The sequence below is a fragment of the Urocitellus parryii genome, chromosome 5 (assembly GCF_045843805.1).
Source record: "Urocitellus parryii isolate mUroPar1 chromosome 5, mUroPar1.hap1, whole genome shotgun sequence".
Lineage (NCBI taxonomy): Eukaryota > Metazoa > Chordata > Mammalia > Rodentia > Sciuridae > Urocitellus > Urocitellus parryii.
The window spans coordinates 41,067,689-41,082,076 of NC_135535.1; the positions used below are offsets into that span (position 1 = coordinate 41,067,689).

Below are 14,388 nucleotides of genomic sequence, written 5' to 3' on the forward strand. Positions count from 1 at the left end.
TGTATTGGTCTCCTTTCACTTTTCATGACATTCCCCTTCGCCTTTCTCTTCTTTTACTCTCTCTAGCTTACACACTAGAGAAAATCTCTGATCCTCAACTTTCTAAGTTTGGCTTATTTCACTTAACATAATGTTTTCAAGTTTCATCCATTACCTTGCAAATGACATGTAAATCTTCTTTATGGTTGAAAAAAACTCTATTGCGTATATATAACAAATTTTGTCCATTCATCCACTAACAAGACAGCTAGGCTACTGTGAATCATGCTGCTATCAAAATGGGTATGCCTGTATCACTATAGTAGGATGACTAATTCTTGAGGATAAATATCGAGGAGTGGTATATCTGGGTTATATCGTGGTCCCATTCCTAGCCTTTTGAGGAATCTCTATTGATTTCTATAGTAGTTATACTATCTTACAACCCTACAAGCAATGTAAAACTATTCCTTTCCCCCCATATTTAATCCAGCATTTATTATTGTTCATATTCCTGATGGCTGTCATTCTAACAAGAGTAAGATGAAATCTCAGTGTAGTTTTAATTTTCATTTTCCTAATTACTGAAAATGTTGAACTTTTTTTCATAATTTATTGGCCACTTGTATTTCTTTCTTTGAGAAGTATCTGTTTAGTTCATTTGCCCATATACTTAACTAGGTTGTTTGGTGGTAAGTTTTTTGAATTATTTATATATTCTGGATATTAATCTTCTCACAAGAGTAGCTAGCAAAGATTTTTCTTACATTCTGTAGGATCTCTGTTTTCTTTGCTGTGCAGAAGCTTTTGATGTCACCCTATTCATTAATTCTTGATTTTATTTTCTGTGCTTTTGGAGTCCTAATAAGAAAGTCATCGCCTGTACCTATATATATTAGAGTGTTGACCCTATATTTTATTGTAGGAGATACAAGATTTCTGGTCTAATTCCTAGGTCTTTGACCCATTTTGAGTTGACTTTTATTCAGGGCAAGAGATAAGATCTAATCTCATTCTTCTACTTGTGGATAACCAGTTTTCCCAGCACAATTATAAAGACTATCTGTTCTGCAATGCATGCTTTTGTCAAGGATCAGATGACTATATTGGTGAGGGTTTGTCTCTGTATCTTTTGTTCTGTTCCACTGACATGCAATTTTTTATTACCATAGCTCTGAAATATAATTTGTGATGCCTCCAATATTGCTTTTTTGGCTTAGAAGTACTTTAGCTATTCCTTTTTCCCCCCTTCCCAATGAATTTTAGGACTGTTTTTTCTAGTTCTGTGCAGAACATCATTAGTATTTTGGTAGGGATTGCGCTAAACTGTATATTGCTTTTGGTAATGTGGCTATTTTAACACTATTAATTCTGCCTGTCCATGAAAATGGGAGGTCTTACCATTTTCTTGTGTCTTCTTCAATTTCTTTCTTGTGTTCTAGTTTTCACCTAGAGGTCTTTCACCTCCTTGGTCAGATTTATTCCTAGGTTTTGTTTGCCTGTTGTTGTTTTCTCTCCCTTTCAGACTATTGTAAATGGGATTGTTTTCCTATTTTCTTTCTCAGCAGATTCATTATTGGCATATAGAAAAACTACGGATTTTCGCATATTGATTTTGTAACCTGCTACTTTGCTGAATTTATTAGCTCTAGCAGTCTTCTAGTGGCAGTTTCTAGGTCTTCTAAGTGTAAGATCATATCATCTGCAAACAGTGATAGTCTTAACTTCTTCCTTTTCAATTTTTTTCCCTTTTATTTCCTTCTTTTGCCTAACTGCTCTAGCTAGAATTTGTAGTACTATATTAAATAGGAAAGGTGACAGGACATCCTTATCTTGTTCTGAATTTTAAAGAAAATGCTTCCATCTTTCCCCCTTTTGCAATAATGTTGGCCTTTGTCATAAATACAGCCTTTATGATGTTGAGGTAAGTTTCTTCTATCCCTAGTTTCTTCAGTGCTTTTATCACAAATGAGTGTTGAATTCTGTCTAAAGCTCTCTCTACAACGATGGAGATAACGTGATTTTTGTCCTTAATTCTATTTATGTGATGAATTACATTTATTGGTTTGTCTATGTTAAACCATCCTTGCCACTCTGGAATGAAACCAACTTGGTCATGCTGGATAATCTTAAAATGTTGAATACAATTGGATAATATTAAGATTTTTTGCATCTAAGTTCATCAGGGACGTAGATTTATACTTGTCTTTCCTTGATGTGTCCTTATCTGGTTTTGGCATCAGAGAGATACCAGCTTCACAGTGTATATTTAGAATTACAACCCCCGTTCTATTTCATGATAAAATTTGAGGAACACTGGCATTAGTTCCTCTAAAGGTCTGGAAGAATTCATTTGAGAATGCATCTGGTCCTAGGCTTTTCTTTGTTGCAAGGCTTTTTAATGCTGCTTTTATCTCATTGATTGTTACTGGACTGTTTAGGTTTTCTTTTATCTTACCAATTTAATTTTGGCTGGTCACATGTGTCTAGAAATGTATCCATTTCTTCTAGGTTTTCCAATTTACTGTCCCTAAGAAATCTTCTGGATTTCTTTGAAGTCTGTGGTGATTTCTCTCCATCTAATTTTATTAATTTGGGTCTTCTCCCCCCCCCCTTTTTTTGTTAGTTTGGGTAAGGGTTTATCTGTTTTATTTCAAAGATCCATCTCTTCATTTCACTGATCCTTTGTATTATTTTTTTAATTCTCTATTGCACTGATTTTGACTGATTTTAATTATTTCCTTCCTTCTACTGATTCTGGAATTAGTTTGTTCTTGTTTTTAAGGGCCTTAAAATGCATCAATATTTAATTACTAAAATGGTTTATATTGGTATAAATATATTTATTATCACTATAAAAGTAAAATCTATTAAGGTAGGTATTATGAGAAACCAAAATAAAGTTTATACAGTTGATCCTCATGCATACTCTAAAATTTATACATAATCCCCAAATCAATCTTTATAGTACTTTCTCAGTCACTCAATAAACATGCACAAAATGGTAAAAAACTGGTTATTAGCCCATGTGCACATTCCTAGAAATACAAAAATGTGCATCCTTGTTCTGGCTCCTGTGTCACAAACAAGTATACTTTCAGGGTCTATTTTTGTGCCATTTGTTTACTTTTAAGAGTGCCCAAGCAAAGTGCTAAAGTGCTACCTAAGGTTCCTAAGCACAAAGAGGCTGCCATGTGCCTTAAACACAGAAAATATGTTAGGTATGGTTCATTCAGTCATGAGTTACAAAGCTCTTAGCTGTTGAGTTCAATGTTAATGAGTCACTATTACATATTGTTAGGTTTTATAAAATAGAAAAATATGTAAAATCATGTACTCATCAGTTATTGAAAAATTATGACCAGTCTCTCAGGAACCTAATCCTCATACTACAATTTTTATTTTCCTTATGCACATGGTTCAGCATTTTCAACTTGCAATGCTTCAGTTACTACAAAACATACTCTGGATGGTGAAAATACGTTATAATTCTATTTTTCAATAATAGTCTTAACCAGTTTAAATTACACAATCATGAGCTGTAGGAATAAAATGGTAGAAGCAACAGAAAAGAGGCTGAAGTCATAGAGAAAGGTAGTTCCTGACAGCTGCTACCATATTTGTCTCTGTACCTTAATCAGTACCTGTATCATAAGCCTCAGGCTCTTTCTTTTCTATTCTTGAGCTTCCATTATAACTTATTCTGTGCCTTTTTCTATCCTCTTCCTACATGGTTCTTAGTCTGCCCCTCCCAGCCTCAGAAGTTAATACTGGAAATAAAGGTGCTCCAATATCATATAGGATCTAGAAATACAGTTATTTTATAACAAGAAAAACACAAGGTTTTCAGGCAAGATTATCAGAACTTAAAAAGTTTTTTTTATGACTTCTTTCCATATTTCATGAGTATCATACACACATATAAACTTTCACATAAAAATCTTAAATGTACATTTAAAGCATAGTTGGATATAAACTTCAGATTTTCAGTCATGCATACAACATGTACTTATTTAATACTATTTACATGTCAGGTGTGTCTCAAGGTATTCAGCTTCTCAAGAACTCTCTCAGACAATACAAATAAGCAACTATAAAACAGTGTTCTCATACTACAATTTTTATTTGAAAAATTAAGTGAACAAGTAAAATTTACTTAATGTATCTTTAAAGACAGAATTATTCAAATTGGATAATTCAAACAGATTTGATTCTTCTGGATTTCCCTTCAAACTCTACCTCTTATATTCTCAACTCCCAAGCTATGCAAACATCTATAGTTATTTTATGATATCTCCAAATGAAAAAAGGGGGGTACTCAAACATTAAGTTCTCATTATTTAATAATTTACTATTTTTACTGCTTTTCTCTATTTTTGCTTAACAGATTAAAAGTAGACAAAGTTTAAAATTATTTTGAGATATGAATTTGAGGCACTTCCCCTGGAACATAAATTTTAATGTCCAGTTTAGGAAACACAAAGCTAGAAAATATGTCTGGAATACTAAAGATATTATAGAGGTCAGTGCATTTCTTAAATTTAAACTAGATGAGGTAACAAAAACAAGCAGATCTGTTTTACTCATATTAAATGTTCCAATGAGATAGTCCAATGTTTAATAAATCCTTAAAGAGTAATTTTTATGTTAACTTATAATACAAGGCCAGAATTAGCACAAATTGCTACATGGAAGAATTTAAACAGATACACTATGAATGTATTTTAAAAGTGCAAAGTACTGTATACTCTGAAAATAATCACAAAATGCGGTAAGAATATAAGAATTATAAGTGTGGCTACAAATCTGGGACTTAGGTCTCAATAAACCTAAATAAACACTTTTTTTAATTTAAAAATAAACACTTTTTATTTTTCAACTAAAATACAAGGCCTCTTAGTAAAAAGAATACAATATTATAACATGCAAAACTATGAGTGAAAATAGTATTTACTAAAATTATTTGGAACAAGTCATCAAAATTGCATGTCATTTAAAACATATTTTTCATAGTAAAGTTTTAAAAAAAGACTTAGTAGACATTTATGAAACATTAACTTTTTCTATGTAAAAATATAAAAAATTGACTGTGGTTTTATTTCTTTGATAAGGCACACATGCGTGTGCATACAAACACACACAAACACAATTTCAAATTATATTGCTTTTAAAAAGTGTATTACACTGATGATTTGCTGAAGTTTGAGCAAATGTTCAGGAATACAGCACTACATGCTTTTAACAAAGCAAAAGTGATGAAGAATTTTAATATAAAATTATCTACTACTCGGCTGGGGATGTGGCTCAAATGATAGTGCGCTTGCCTAGCGTCCATGAGGCACTGGGTTCAATTCTCAGCACCACATAAATGTGAAATAAAGATACTGTGTCCACCTAAAACTAAAGAAATAAATATTAAAAAAAGAAAATTATCTACTACCTATCACAGCAAAATAATGATATTAAGAAAATACTTAAGAGATTAATGGAGTAGAGAAGGAGTTGAGGAAAGAGAGGAGGAACTGGACAAGGGAGGAACTACACAGTGAAATTGACTAGATTATGTTATAAACATATATGATTATACCATAGTGAATTCCACCTTTATAGCAATAAAGCACCAATTAAAAATTTTTTTAAAAACACAACAAAAACGGACAGAAAGTTAGAATTTCTCTTTGATCGTAGAGCATTCTGTAATCAGTGAGTGGCTAATGAAGTAACAAAGAAATTCTGTAGAACTTATTAAAAAAGAAAATTAGAGAAAATTTGACACTAAGATATGAAAATCAGTTTTATGAAAGGTCTAGAATATATTTACAGTTAGACAAACACTTGTTTCAATGCCAAATTTATCAGAGACCTGCTATGTGGCCTTGGACTCCACTAGTCTAAATTTTATCATCTATAAAATGGAAAAACAATACTAGCTTATGGGACATGAGTTAAATGTACACTTAAGAAAATGCTTTTTTAAAACTCACTAAACAAAAGCTATTGTTATTAATTATAGTTGTTAAAAGCAGCTTTCAAAAGCAACCTATTAAATATGAAACATTTAAAAACATTACATTAGTTCACACTTTCTAGGAATACTTGTTTACTATAGTAAATCATGAGTAGTTCACTCCTCAGATCAAACTATTATTAAACATATGTTAAGCTGGGTGTGGTGGCACAGTGTGTCTGTAATTCCCACAACTCAAGAGGTTGAGGGTGGAGGATCACAAGCTCAAGGCCAGTCTCAGCAACTTACTGAGACCCTGTCTCAAAATAAAAAGTAAAAAAAGCTGGGATGTAACGCAGTTTTAAAGAGGCCCTGTGTTCAATACTAAGTACCATAAAAACAACAACAACGAAAAAAAACAAAGACCATGTTAACAAACAAAATTTGTGTTAGATATGCTTTTTTTAATCAAAGGATATCATTCCAAAACCAGAAGAACCACGTCACATACATCCAAAATTTGGTTGCCAAATATATTCCAAGGGGCAATGCACTATGCATTGAATGATCAAAAAAGGACCTGTAAGACATAAGTTATAGATAAGATGAATTCTATAATTCATTAAAAACAAAGAGCATTCAGATGAAAATTGCAAATTCTATGTAGAAAGAACTGATTTAAACAAAATCTAGAAGTCCAAGATGCTTAAATACTGAGACTATTTTCACAGTAAAAATAAATGAGTTCACAGAAGAGTCAGCAAGATTATGAAGTTTCTTTTAATTTATGAAGAATTAAAATTATATTCCATGTACTTTTTTTTTCTTTTGTAATTTTTTGTTTTTTAAAGTTATACATAACATTAGGATTCATTTTGCCATAATCATAAAAGTATGTAATATAATTTCCTCTAATTAGTTGCCAGTAGGATACAGAGCAACTCTATAATCCAGTACATTGTTCACTGAAGAGGTGTTGTAATTTCAACAAAGGAGTACAAAACAGTGCTCAAGTTTTTCTTTGTTTCACCAACTTTTTTCCTTACCTACACATTTCAGTTAAGGTTAGGACACATCTTTTCAAATAAAGCTAATTTTGTCAAATTGAAGGTGTGTGTTTCTAATATTAAGAATTAGGGGGAAATAAGTATTAATAAATTTCATTTAACAAAAACCGTATTAACTATCCATGCATGTTAAGTAGGAAGCCTTGGTAACTTCCTATTTGTAATCTCTGTTGGATCGCCTAGAAATACTAAAATTAATTAACTAGAATTCAGCCTTTTCTTGACAGTTGACATCTTTGCTTATTACTAGTTATTTTTATTCCTGTGTTAATTATTTTCACAACTCCTTTCTAAAATTAAGGCAAAAATAAGATATGAGGGCTAGGGTTTGTAGCTCAGTGATAGAGCGCTCGCCTCACACACATGAGGCCCTGGGTTCGATCCTCAGCACCACATAAAAATAAAGAAATAAATAAAAATATGGTGTCCATCTACAACTAAAACAAAAATTCAAAAAAAAAAAAACAAGATATGAAAAGAATGGAAATTAAACGGTAACTTTTAGATCATAGACAGTTTCCAAGGTTTGCTGAATGGGGCAACTTTTAGAACAGTGGGACCTATGGATAATAGAAAAAGAAAATGGTCATAATGTTAAAAAAAAAAAAGGAAAGAATTTTTAAAAACTCAGGCTAATTCAAAATTATGCTTAAACTCCACCCTGCTTCAAAAATCAAACCTCTTGCCTATTTAATGCCTATGAACAAAGAAAATATAATACCAATGAAAAGGTGAGTTCAAGTATTATAATTACTTAGAAATAAACAGTATGTATGTTACATTTACAGTTCTTCACACTCAAGTTCACTACTAAAATAATTTAAATATTGCCAAAAATATGTTTAGTCTTTAAAATTGCATGTTACATTTTTTGTATTTAAAGCACCTTTTAAATCATTTTAGTAACAATTTTTTGACAATCTAAAAGATTTTTACATTATCAAAATTCTTTAAAATGAATTAAGATCAAATATACCATATGCAGGTAGTACTCTAAACATAGAAAACATTAATTTTATGTAACAGGGTACAAATTTAATCAATGAGCCAGACATGGTGGCACATGCTTGTAATTCCAGCAGCTTGGGAGGCTGAGGCAGGAGGACTGTGAGTTCAAAGGCAGCCTCAGCAAATTAGCAAGGCCCTAAGTAACTCAGTGAGACTCTGTCTCTAAATAAAAAATTACAAAAAAGGGCTGAGAATGTGGCTCAGTGGTTGAGTACCCTAGTTTAATCCCCAGTACCAAACAAACAAACAAATAAATAAATGAAATTCATGTACAGTTAAAAACATAGTTTAAAAACAACATACTTACTTTGAAAGAAACTGTACTGTAGCCCAAACGCCACCATACATTAGTCCTTTAATGAGCCAAGAATCAATATTTAGGTCTGCTATAAACCCAACCAGCCAAATAACTAGGAAGGGAGTTCCTAACATTACTTTCTGCCGAAATTCCTGTACAGAAACAAATAATTAGAAAGTTTTTGCAAGTCTGAAGTAACCTCAATCTGAATCATTGTAATTGTTGTGAAAGTATGCAAGACAGAGTGAAATTCATTCAAAATAGCCTGCTATGTGCAGGTATTATTCAAGGTAGTGGTCTTCTGGAGACAAATACTAAACAATTCAAAAGGACTTTGTTAAGATTGTGGAAAAGGAAAATAGAAGTTATAGAAGTAGTCTCTACATGGTCAGATACAGAAGGCTGCAGAACCACAGGCTATCATGGAGACTAGAAAATAGTTCACGACAAAAACCATCCCATTTTAACAAAGACATTGATAACTAGATAGAGGACAATCAAAATGAATATGGTCTAAGTACTCCATCAGAACAAGGAAACCTAACCCAGAGAAGACATTCTAAATGACATAAAGTAACAGTATATCAAAACCCTAAAATGAGATGATAATAAAATCAAATAATCTTCAGGCTCCCGGAACCCACAGAATGGAGACAAGTGCCTCTGAACACAAATCAAGACAGAGTGTGCCAAACTCCACAAGGAGTTCCATTTCATTTCTGTTTGGGGCTGGTTGTTAGAAGGTCCACACTTGCAAAGTATAAACCCTATATACTTCCTTATAACATCTATAACAATTTTGTCTTCAGAGAAACACAAACTGTTATCTCTTCAACGTAACAGCCCTCACAACCTTATGGGCAGCTAATCAAGTCTTTCTTGAGTTACCTTACGTGACAAAACTATATGAGATACTCAGCTGTGACCCAACAAAGCTGAAAATATAAATACTATTTTCCTCTTTATCTTTCTGAAGGCTAAGATTATGTTATTTATACCTTTTCGCACTTTTTTCATACTATGGTTTCTAGTGAAATAAAATATTTCTTTATATAAATGACCATATTTTCCCTAATTAAACCATTGTAACTCACTTTCTAATATGAATGTAATTGTAGCAGATTAATAAATATCAACATCAGTTAATATTGTAGTCCAATAATTAACCTAATTTTTAATCTAAATTTTTTCTACATTTATGTGAACTTTTATGAAGATATCAGAGTTTTTCAACTTGGAGGATTATGTGGGTACTAGCAGGAGAGAAGATAGACTAAAATTATCTTCAATTTCATTTGTTTTTAGTTAAAACACTTGTTCTCCCTCAATTACTAGTCACATTAAAAATAGAGATACTTTTTTATATATAGTAAAAATTTACTTTTGAGTACAATTCTTTAAGTTTTTATTTTAATACTTTTATTTCATTTATTTATATGTGGTGCTGAGGATCAAACCCAGGGCCTCACATGTACTAGGCGAGTGCTCTACTGCTGAGCCACAACCCCATCCCTAATTTTTTGACTAACACTTAGAATGGTATAACTTGCACCAAAGCCAAGGTAACATTAACAGTTCTATCAATCCCCAAATCTACCCCCCAACCTCCAGTATCAGCTCAGTTTAACTACAAATCTGATTTCTATCCCTGTAAATTGTTCTTTGCAGGAATCATAACGAATGTAACCTTTTAAGTCAGGTTTCTTCATTTAGAGAATGTATCTAGCATTTTTCCATATTGCTGTGTGGTATATCTGCAGTTTGTTCATTTTTCAATGGTGAGTAGTATTCTATTCTGTACCTCTGCTAGGTTTATCCATTCCCCACTTAACAAATCAGAATTGTTTCCAGTTTTGTCATTACAATCATTTTCATAAAGGTTTTTGTTGAACATGTTTTATTTCATTGGATAAATATCTGTGTAGGATCTCTAAGACATATTTTCTTTCAAAAAAAATTTCAAACTATCGTTTAATATATGTGAGATGACATTATAAAGATGTATTGATGATGTGCTGCTATATTGATATGACAAATCTATTTTTTCCTATCTTTATGGAAACTTTAAATTACATAAGAAATTTGAAAGAATTTTACAATGAATACCTTCATAACCACTACCTAAATTCTACTATTGGACAAACTGTTTCTAAATAAACTTTGTATCTTGAAATAATTACAGATTCAAACACAGTTGTAGTCAATAATATAGACAGATACTGGGTACCCTGTGAGTAAGTTCTCCTAGTGGTAAGACATTATCACACCCAGAATTTAACCTAAACTCAGTCAAGTCACAGAATATTCCATCACTTTGCCAAGTTCCCTTCTACCTCCAACAACTCCTTACCCCTGGCAACCAATAATTCATCTGTTCTTCATTTGTATAATTCCAAGAGTTTTATATAAATGGAGTCACACAGTATATAACCCATAATATTTTTTTACATAATAATTCTCTGGAGATTCATCCAAGTTATTGCATTATTATTAATTCATTCTTTTTTCTTGCTTCGATTTAATGGTATAGATGCACCACAGTTTATTTAGCCATTCACCCAATAAAGGGCAGCACAATTTTTATAGTTTGGAGCTATTATAAACAAAAGTTACTATAAACATTAGTGTATAGGTTTTAGTGTAAAAGTAAGTTTTCATATACAAGGATGATATGTCTGCAAGAGAGATGACTAAGTTATATGGTAATTGCATGTCTGTTTTTTTTTTTCCCCAAAGAAACTTCCAAGCTGTTATCCAGGTATTATTTTATTTTACATCTCCACTATTTTAGTCATTCCAATAGGTAAATTACTATGGTTTTAATTTGCATTTCCCTGCTGGCTGATAATGTTGAACATCTCTTCATGTGCTTATCTGACAACTGTATATCTTCTTTAAGGAAATATGTCTCCAGGTCTTTAAACTATTTTTAAATTGGATTCTTTGATTTTTTACTTCTGAGTTTTGAGAGTTCCTTTACATATTTTGGATACTAGTCTTTTGTTGGATATCTGTCTTGCCAATATTATCTGTCTACAGCTTATAGCTTGTCTTCCCATTCTCTTAATAGGGTCTTTATTTTTCTATCAAAAACATTTATTATTCTTGTAAAGACTGGATCAAGAAATAAAATTCAGCAATATACTGTTTACAAATGACATACCTAAAAGGATTCGGAAAGGTGAAAATAAGAAAGATAGAAAAAGATGCATTAATTTTCATGCTGTTCAAAATAAATCTGTTGGTAAACTTTACTAGAAATTGAGAAGTTTACCTTATAGTATTAGAGTTATAATTCAGCAGGAAAATAAAGTATTTTAAATTTGGTGCATCTTAAATGAGACTTCAAAACATATTAAGTAAAAAAAGACAACAATAGGTAGCAACTAACAAATCCCCTTATCACAGTAAGGCATTTTAAATATACTTAATATTTGGTAGATCAAGCAGATATATTAGTGAAGACACAGAAGACTTGAATATCACATTCATCTTGATCTAATAGATTTAAATAGAATTCTACACTCATTAATTGGATGATATATTTTTTCCTTAATGTTAACAACTTAAAGAACCATAGTACAATCATGAAAGCCTGGAAGCTAAAAAACTGGTACAATATTATTAAGTAAACTACAGACTTTCTTGGAATTTTAGTAGGGTATTGAATAGAACAAATGTTTTAAATTTGCATGATGTCATTTTTTTCTTTCTTTTTCCCTTTTATAGATAATGCTTTTTGTATCAAATCTAGTAACATTTTACCTAGCACTATAATTGATTTTTTTTTCATTTTTTTCTAACATTATAATTAAAAGTGCTTTACATCATACAGTAAAATCTCAATCATTTTGAGTTAATTTTTGTATAAGGTGTAAGGTCTGAGTCAAGAAAGATTGACTTGACTTACTCATCTATTTGCCTGTGAGTATCCAAATGCTTTAAAACTATTAGGTGAAAAGGTTGTTTTTGATTAATTGATTTTGCACTTCTTTCAAAAGTCAGTGAGCATTTCTGTGTGGTTCTATTTCTAAGCTAGAGCCTGTTCCATTTATTTATGAGTTTATCCCTTCCAGCAATATCAGAGAGTAATTAAATATTGTGGGTACATAATAGATCAAAATGTAACAGGAAAATTTGTAGTGATTCCTCATTTTCAAAAGTGTTTCAGCTCTTCTAGATCCACTACCTTTTCATACTAATCTTAGAATAATCTTTGTTATATACAACAAAATCTCTTGCTGTAATCTTGATGAATTCATTAATTTGTATATCGACTTAGAGCAACTGAAATATTACCTGTTGAGTCTTTCAGTTCATAAACACAATACATATTTCCATTTACTCAGATCATCTTTGATTTCTTTCATCAGCATCTTTGATTTTCAGCATACAGTTACATTTTCAGTTGGTTAGATTTATGTTTAAATGTTTCAATAATTTTTTGAGACATTCTAACTCTTAATTTCTTAATCGTAGTTTCTACATTCTTATGGCAAATATGAAAAAAGTAGGTTTTTCTTAAAATAACTTACATCTTGTGACCTTGCTTAGTTATAAATAGGGATATTTTTATTTGTTCCTGTTTGTTCTAATTTCCTTTTCCTGACTTAATGCACTAGCTAGAATTTCCATCACTGTGTAGAGTATGAGCAATAAGAGGGATGTCCTTGCCTTGTTCTTAATCTTGAAGGGAAAGCATTCAGTTTTTCAACATTAAGTATGATGACAGACTTGAGTTATATAAATAACGGTTCTTTATAAAACTGAAGAACTTCTCTTGAGTTTTTATCATAAATGGACATTCAACTATGAAATGTTTTTTTCTGCATTAATTAACATGGTCATGAACTTATTCTTTGTTAATAGACTATTGACTAATTTTTTGAATACTGCATCAATCTTGCATCTCTGGAGGGAAAAACTCTCACTTGGTCATGGTAACTCCTTTTATATATTGCTTAATTCTATTTGCTAATATTTTGTTAAGAATTGTTAAGTCCACATTCATAAGGGATAATGATCTACATAGTTTTCTTTTCTGGACTGTCTTTATCTGACTTTGGGATCATGGTAACATTATTTTCCATTGTTACTTTCAATTGGCCTGTATCATTATATGTCAAATGAGTTTCTGTAAAAAGCATACAGTTGGAAAACAATTTATAATCCACATTGTCAACAGTGGTCTTCTACTTGTAAACTTAGATCATTTTACACTCAGCATAATTATTGATATGTCAAAGTATGCAATTTTGCCGGGTACAGTGGCACAAGCCTGTTATCCCAGCAGCTCAGGATGGTGAGGCAGGAGGATCGTGAATTCAGCCTCAGCAATGGTGAAGTGCTAAGCAACTCAGTAAGACACTGTCTCTAAATTTAAAAAAATACAAAAGAGGGCTGGGGATGTGGTCAAGTGCCCCTGAGTTCAATCCCGGGTTGAATAAGTATGCAATTTTATTTTTTGTTTTGTTGTTTTCCCCATTGTTTTTTTTTTCCTTTCCTGCCTACCTGGGGGTTACTATAACATATTTTAGAATTCTGTTTTAATTTATGTATTGTTGAACCACATCAAACTGTTATAATTTTTGCTTCAATTCTTAAGCATAATTTAGAAGACACAAGAAGATTCTATGTACCCATAATTTTGCTTACCAGATTCTAACATTTTAAAGATTCCTTCTTTTTATTATTTCCTTTCTATTTAAAAAACTTTGTTTGCCAATCTTTCAGGGTACTTGCTGGTGTTAAGTTCTCTTTAGTTTTGAAAATGTTTTGATTTCCCCTTTATTCCTAAATGATACTTTCACCAGACACAGGATTTTGAATTAAATTTTCTTTCAACATTTGAAAACTGTACAAGCTGCTTGTGGCATTTATGGTTTCTGACTTTAAAAAAATCTGTCATTTGAATTATTTTTCCCTTATTGGTAAGAGGATTTTAAGGTTTTCTTTTTGTTTCTCTAGTTTCCAGAAGTTAGACTATGATGTATTTAGTGAGGATTTCTTGAAAGTTTGGTCAACGTCTAAATCTGTAAATTTTTATGTTGACAAATTTGGGGATTTTTCGTCATTTTATCTTTAGTTTT

At 31.4% G+C, this 14,388-nt stretch overlaps 1 protein-coding gene across 2 annotated transcripts in view; it reads right to left on the bottom strand.

Moving 5' to 3' along the window:
• The window catches only part of Zdhhc17 (zDHHC palmitoyltransferase 17), a 96,959-nt gene that overhangs the window by 14,005 nt on the left and 68,566 nt on the right, over positions 1–14,388 (bottom strand). The window contains exons 9-10 of one of the 2 annotated variants that reach the window (XM_077798678.1): positions 8,309–8,451; positions 6,404–6,506 (exon numbers count right to left, since the gene is read on the bottom strand). In XM_077798678.1, coding sequence (XP_077654804.1) covers positions 6,404–6,506; positions 8,309–8,451 — 246 coding nt within the window. The remainder of the gene's footprint in view (positions 1–6,403; positions 6,507–8,308; positions 8,452–14,388) is intronic. The other variant, XM_077798679.1, reaches the window with a different exon arrangement.